At 36.3% G+C, this 7447-nt stretch overlaps 1 protein-coding gene across 1 annotated transcript; it reads left to right on the top strand.

Annotated features, from left to right (window-relative positions):
• Nucleotides 1-666: 666 nt before the first annotated feature.
• LOC113357129 (protein XAP5 CIRCADIAN TIMEKEEPER-like) lies at nucleotides 667-4017 on the top strand. Its single transcript, XM_026600419.1, has 12 exons — nucleotides 667-968; nucleotides 1208-1273; nucleotides 1369-1433; nucleotides 1543-1661; nucleotides 2065-2143; nucleotides 2262-2338; nucleotides 2421-2482; nucleotides 2605-2736; nucleotides 2847-2900; nucleotides 3339-3404; nucleotides 3556-3630; nucleotides 3740-4017. Exons 1-12 carry the CDS (start codon nucleotides 798-800, stop codon nucleotides 3788-3790), a joined length of 1017 nt encoding a protein of 338 aa, XP_026456204.1. The 5' UTR covers nucleotides 667-797; the 3' UTR covers nucleotides 3791-4017.
• Nucleotides 4018-7447: the final 3430 nt, after the last annotated feature.

Raw genomic sequence — 7447 nt, 5'->3', positions numbered from 1 at the left:
GTATTTCCCACTGGGTTTTCCCTTGTCAAAATTTTAATGAGAGAATTGATTTCGGCACAAGTCATCAAGGAGAGGACGACATTTGAAGAACTACATTCGAAGCACTAAATGTGAAGCACTGCATATGAAGTTCAATTGGACCGCACAAGGGGGAGTGTTGTAGGGCCTACAGCCCATAGGTGTGTGGCCTATCTAGATATTTAGGGTCTCCCTTGTGCATGTATATAAAGAATATTGTTCCATATAACCCTATTATCCTGATGAATGGAAACTACTCCGCCTTTCTACTTTCCCTTATATTTCCACTGCAAAAAATTCGGATTTTTTGGGATTTCATCTGACCACGAAAGAAAAAGTCTAATAAGAGTATAAATTGTGCCACATGTTCGTATACAATTGGACGGACACGAGGGTATATACAAAAAGGGGACAAGTGATCCGGTGCCAAATAAAAGATAAAGGATATATTTGACTAAATCTTTTTAGTAGGCCGTTGTTCCCTTTATGTTTTCTGGACATATGACGTTTTATTTTTGCCCATAAGTCTATAAAAAAAGAAAATTTACTTCAGAAAGGAAAAATACTCAATAGAAAATATAATAACCAGACACGAGTACCCCCGAGGCCCCGACCGCCTAAAATTAGGATTTCCAACTATAAGGACACCCCAGAAAAACTAATACGGGTGCACTGTTTCTTCGGGGTTCTTCATATTGAGGAGAAGAACAACAAAACTACAGATCAATTCCCCTCAACAAAATCTTGGGGAGGAGAATAAAATAAAGAGGGAAACAAAAATGGCTGGAATGGGAGATGGGTACGTGGGTACGGCCCAAGACGCGGTAAGGATACGAAGATTAGAGAAACAGAGAGAAGTAGAGAGAAAGAAAATTCAAGAACTCAAGAATAAATCTGCTTCTTCTGGTGGTCAATCTGGTCTACTCCAATTCGGTTCCAGTACTTCTGAGGTGCTTATTCATTATTCACATAAACCCTAATTTCATTATTAGGGTTTTATCAAATTTTAATTAGAAATTTCTATCTAGGGTTCTTTGTTGTATACCTCTTTGGATAGTAAATACAGAATCATGATCCCTCGTGAAGTTTTAGGGTTTTGAATTGAATTAAATTTGATATGGTTTTAGCTTTAGATACCATAATTCTGGGAGAAATGAATTGACTTTGTTATTGAAATTTTTTTGTCCAGATTCTGGAAACTGCTTTTAAGAAGGAAACTGTTGGATTAGTCACTAGAGAGCAATACGTTGAGAAGGTACTATTTTGTTATTTCAATATTTTAACATTATCTATTTCGAATTTCCGTGAAGTGTATGTGTAAAAGTAGTTTGTGTTTTTGGGATTTGACAGAGGGTAAATATTAGGAATACATTTGAAGAAGAAGAGAAAGAAAAACTTCAGAAGTTGCAGCAAGAGTGAGTAAAATTGTTAAAACGTTTACTAATTCTTTTCGGTATATGATGGTTTAGTTTTGAATAGTTTTCTGTTTGTAATTTTTTTTCCTTCCATTTTTGGGTGTATTAGGGAGGAGGAACTTCAACAACAAAAGCGTAATAAGAAGAGGAAAATTAAGGGGAACCCACGGCTTTCTTTTACAGATGATATTGAAAATGAAAGTGATGAGGCTGAGGCAGAAAATAATAGTGAGTCATTTCTTCTCAAACTACTTAAGAACCACTTGAATGACTATAATATTGTCGATATTTTCTTGACGTGGGAGGGATAACCATGACTTTCACCATAAAAGCATTTTTTCTAGTTTGTCTTTAAGATTTTCACCATCTAATATGTTTAGTACTCAAAGCTCTATAAATGACATAAAAGTACCATGTCCATGATCGTCAATGTTCAGTACTTAATTATACTTCATCTTGCCTTATCTTTTTGTATGCGGTGCAAGAGTTTGTGCTTTAAGAAGCACTAGTGTTAGAAATATTGCAGTAAGATCTATTGGATCGTTGAATTTAAAAACTTTGGATTCATATGTTGCTTTTAAATATCTTTCAAGCCTAAACACTTGTTTATAAAATTTTCTGGTTCTTGCAGAAAATGAAGAACCAAAGAAGCATGGGAATGGGAAACTTGGTAAGGATCCTACAGTTGAGACGAGCTTTCTTCCAGATAGGTATTGTAACTAGATGTGATTATACACTTAACATTATCCGCAGCATGAAAGTAGGTTTCATTTTTCTTCTGCATACGGATTGTCATTTTAACTTACTGGTTTAATCGATAAATTTTAGCGAGAGGGAGGCAGAGGAACAGGCTGAGCGGGAAAGATTAAAGAAAAAATGGAACCTTGAGCAGCTAAGAATTCAAAGTAATGCTCATTTCATTGTGTATCTTACCCATACTAGTAGATGAAAAATGGAAATGTCCTAATTGTTTCTTGTCCTTTTCAGATGAACCTCTTCAAATCACTTATAGTTACTGGGATGGTGCTGGTCATAGGCGAACTATTCAGGCTAGTATATGATATCCTATTTATCCAGGCTAGTATATAATATCCTATTTATTATTCCCTCGATTGGCACAGTCATGAGCGTTTCTTATTTAGCTTTCGTTGTACTCTGTTGTGTTTTATAGGTACGCAAGGGTGATTCTATTGGAGAGTTTCTACGAGCTGTTCAGCAGCAACTTGCACCTGAGTTCCGAGAGATTCGAACTACCTCAGTTGAGAACCTTCTATATGTTAAAGAAGATTTGATCATTCCTCACGTGAGTCCTTTATTAAAGATTCCAGAGTTGACGCTTTCATATCGACTATTGATCTGAGAGTGTGTACTTATTGCCTTCTTTGTTTGTTTATGTGCATGTTCCGGAATCAGCAACACAGTTTCTATGATTTAATCATCAATAAAGCAAGGGGCAAGAGTGGACCGGTATGTACTTGTATATTTTTGGGTAATTTCTTGCTGACATGTTGTTGTGGGTTTACGAAGAAGTTTAGGAATTTCTGGGGGTAGGCATATACAGCTAACTTCCAGATTGAGTATATCGTTATGTTGGATAGAGAAGTCATTCAGCAACATTGTTGGTCTGGCTGGATATATGCAAATAGATAGGTTATTTGTTGCTATATTGTAATAGTTCAGTAGCCTGAGTATTTGATCATGTGTAAGTCTGATTTCTCCACTACTCAGTTTTTGAAATTGGAAAGAAAATTTTGAACCGCATTGCACTACAGGAGGAAGCTGGAGACACTTTGTATACCTCAAAAATTATTTTCCTTAGGAATGTGGTTTGTTTGTTAAATAAGTGGTAACCTAGGGCGTTAATCACATACTCACATATTCTTCCTTTTTATTTCTTTTTCACAGCTTTTCCATTTTGATGTTCATGAGGACGTGCGTACAATTGCCGATGCAACTATAGAGAAGGATGAGGTATCTTACTCAATTGCTTATACTTTTTTAGTGTGCAGCTGGGACTCTGTAGCAAATCATAAATTAGGAAGACTAACTTTGAAATGCTCATTTAATTAAGTCACTAAGTCAGATTTGAAGGTGAACTAACGTCACGTTATTGATTTGACAGTCACATGCTGGCAAGGTAGTTGAGAGGCATTGGTATGAGAAGAACAAACACATTTTCCCTGCCTCAAGATGGGAGGTACCCCTCTCTCGTCCTCCGTATTAAGACATGGGCGTCTTTCTGTGTGTATTTCTTAGTTAAATTCTTTCAAGTCTGATAATTGATTACCCATGTTTTGTGTTTGCAGATATATGACTCAGCTAGGCAGTGGGGACGGTATACCATTCATGGGGACTGATTGTGATTATTCGCCTTCTATTTTGGTTGATCCCATGCATTTTGACCATTTCTGATTTGAATTTTTTATCTGGCTGTTGTTTCTTCATCCTTTTTTTTTGTAATTTACAAAGATCTCGATATCATCTTCAGATTTTTTGCTAGAGTTAGATCACTGTAACATCTTGTACCTGGGAAATTAGAATTGTAACCTCAAAATTCTCTATAGGTTTTTCACGTCTTTACAGATTTATAGTTTAAGAAAAACAAGTGGAATCTATAGATTTATGGTTTAAGAGAAGCAAGTGGAATGCCACCCGAATGGATCCGCTGTGGGTAAATTTAATAATTCAGAACCGACGGTTTAAGTTGTCGTTATCATTCGGCCGTTGGCTTGATCCTGACAAAGTTAAGGAGGTGAGGTGCAGCAGTCATCTCAAGCTTAATAATGTTGACTCAAATCGCCCGAGTCATTCTTAGTTATTAGCTGCCCGGACTTTTGATAATTATGGATTATTTTCCATCTAGGGTTGTCTTTAGAGTATTGTACTACGAGCATCTCCAATGTAAGGGGTAAAGGTCTTAAATTAGTATGACATCTAGGATTTAAGATCTTTTCCACCAAAGTTTCTTCTCCAATGCAAGGGTGAAGGTTATAGAAAAAAATGACATGGCTAAGTTGGGTAAATGAGAAAGTCTAAATAAGACTTTCTTCATGACCTTGGATCTTAGGTCCATATCATCAGTTTGTCTCTAAATTTAAATAAAATGGTGTAGGTAAGACCTTGAAGATTGGATATGGACTTTAGGTCAAAATTTTTATCTTTATTTATTTTTATCTTTTAGCAAATGACCCACAAAAAAAAAGTGATAACAAGACCTCCACCTAGGATGACCTTGACCCTTTGCATTGGAGATGCTCTACGGGTAATGATATTGGTACCTAAAAGCTGGGATCAAACAACTTGCAAGCTTTAGTGTACTACTACGCATAATGATGGGAAAACCAAAGAAAGAGGGATTTCACGACGGCTGTTAGTTGGTTTCATAAATAACATACTCCCTCTCTCCCAAATTAATTGAGCTATTTGTAGTTTGCAAAATTATTAAGGCAATGAGAAAAGGAAAATATGTTTAAGTATTTTTTACAATTATACCCTTATGAATGATAACTAGTAGTAAAATTTAGAAATAATTTATCTCTTAAACTATACCACGGTTTTTCGTAAATTCTATTATACCGTTGAAAAGCATTTTAAAACATCTACGTAACGAATATAAACATGGCTATCAAATTATACATATTTCTTATAGTAACAATAATCAATTAAAAAGGTAGTTTTAGAAAAATCCCCTTGAATAATGAGATAACTCAATTATTTGTGGGACAAAATTTAAAGCCAATTAGCTCAATTAATTTGGGACGGAGGGAGTATTCATTATCCGTTTCTTGAGATAATTCAACTGCACTTAGTCATTTTTCTAGCAAATATTTTCTTTTAAAAAAGAAAGTTACATTAAAAAAACAAAAATAAGTACAGAGCTCGGGAACGATTCATGCACATTATATGAGAAGTTCTCTAAGCCTAAGTTCACTTCGACTTTTTCACCGAAATTCCGCCGACGGAGACGACAGATGGGCCCATCTCCTGCCCAATCCCAATGTAGGGATTGTAGCATGCTATCCATTCGATTCCCTTTCGGGATAAAACAAAGTGTAAACTTCGGTGTATGTAGAAGTGTTGTTTTTTGAATAAAGAAAGTTACATGAAAAAGACAAAATAAGTACACAGCTCAGGAAGATTCACACACATTATAAGAGAAGAATTGTGTCCCAATTGAAGAAAAACTAGCTGATGTCTCTAAAAACCTCCTTATCAACAAAATAAGAGTTTACTTGATAATCAAAATAATTTCACTAGCTTATTTAGCCCTTCCACCAAAGCCTTATTTGTTTCGATCAGACCGTCTGGGTTAAACAAACCAAAAAACAAAACCACACCACATAAGTACTTCTTTATCCTCCTTGGTAATCAAAATCAATTAAGGAGATAACTCATCCACCCATTTGGTAGGAGGATGATACCCGACTGACATGTTAATAATTTTTTTAGTCTCCCTAAAAATATGAGAAACCTTCGTCTCTTCAAAATAATTCCACAAATCCTCTAAATTTGTACAGGTCTCCAAGGTTTTTTCTTTTTCTCCTTCTTCCTCAAAGATTATAAATAATCATAGAGGCAATAACAATGCGCACTTTCTTAATACATTTTTGCAAGGTTAAGCTCCAACTCCGCACCCTGCAATTCATCAGAATCCACGGTAATGGGAGGACATCCACCGTTAGCCGTGACAATAACATCCTCATTATTCTATCTGAGATAGCACCCAACCCTCCCGAATTCTCCCCTCTAAAACCATGCATCTACCAGTGGCCTAATAAAAAGAACAATTAAATCCACGCCTATCAATAATGCTCTAGCAGAGAAGCAATCCTGGACATGACACGTGATGCAAACAAGTTTAATCCCAAATATTAGAGCGCTGCTCGTCCGAACTCGCAAGTTTGATATCTCAAGCTTGTTGTCCATATTAGATGTACAAAACTATAATTGATTTCTAGTCTACCATAGTCAAGTCTCGAACTAGGTATAAATGTTGGTAGTTGAGTATCAGACATCACTAAATAACCCTGGAAGACTAAATATCGACGAATACTTTTGGAGAACTTTATCAATAAAATTGGTATGAAGACTGAACCATCCTATTTACTCACATGCATTATCATTCTATCTTTTCTAGATTATTCCTTATGAGTAGATTTAATACAACAAATAAGAAATTTCGAGTCCGAAATATGATTTAAGCAATGGATGTTCATTGGTCCTTACCAATCTTAGTTCGAAACAATTTATTGTTCAAGAACTATTTTTGTGTCATATGGATCAACTGGAAATTGCCGAATTAATGATATTTTATATCTATGGGAAACAGGAATGTTTCAACATCAAAAGAGAGTTTATAAAAACTACTGAAATCTGGACTCAGGGTAGGTACGCGAGCCGTTTCACAAACCATGGATATCCGAAGCTCCGGAATCTAGGTAGGTTCCCCAACCTAGTTCGTGAACTGTAGAGTTATGAATGGGGAAATCCACGAACACAGTTCGCGAACCGTGGTGATCTTAATTTGTGAAATAGCCTAATAGTTCACGTACCCAGTTCACGAACTGTATATATCTGAGTTCGGGAATAGCAGGACGGTTCACGAACCTGAATCCATGAACTGGCTAATGGTACACGAACCATTTCACAAACCTACCAAGTACGTATAGATCGTGACAATCCAAGGCTTGGACTCTGTACCTTTTCACATAATCATTGCGGTGTTGGGTGTTCCATATGCGATGTTTTTGTACTATGTATACGCTCTTCCTGTCAGAGACTTCGAAAATTCCTTTAGAACGAAGAACATAGTTGTATTCATGTTCCCCCAACGGTTTCAGAAATTGTGAAACGTGTTCCCGAACGTTGTCGGTTCCATCATAAAAGCGTGAATATTGGAGAAGTATAACCTTTGGGAAGAGGAACTCTCTGCACATCAGAAGGATATGGAGACTGGTGACGGTGGGCCGATGATGATTCATTTTTTCCACGGTTCTCCGAGAAGCGCTCCAAAT

Source organism: Papaver somniferum, chromosome 3, assembly GCF_003573695.1.
Source record: "Papaver somniferum cultivar HN1 chromosome 3, ASM357369v1, whole genome shotgun sequence".
In the NCBI taxonomy this organism is placed as follows: Eukaryota; Viridiplantae; Streptophyta; class Magnoliopsida; order Ranunculales; family Papaveraceae; genus Papaver; species Papaver somniferum.
The sequence above is the reverse complement of the archived record's forward strand: the minus strand, read 5'-3'. Positions and strand labels throughout refer to the sequence as shown.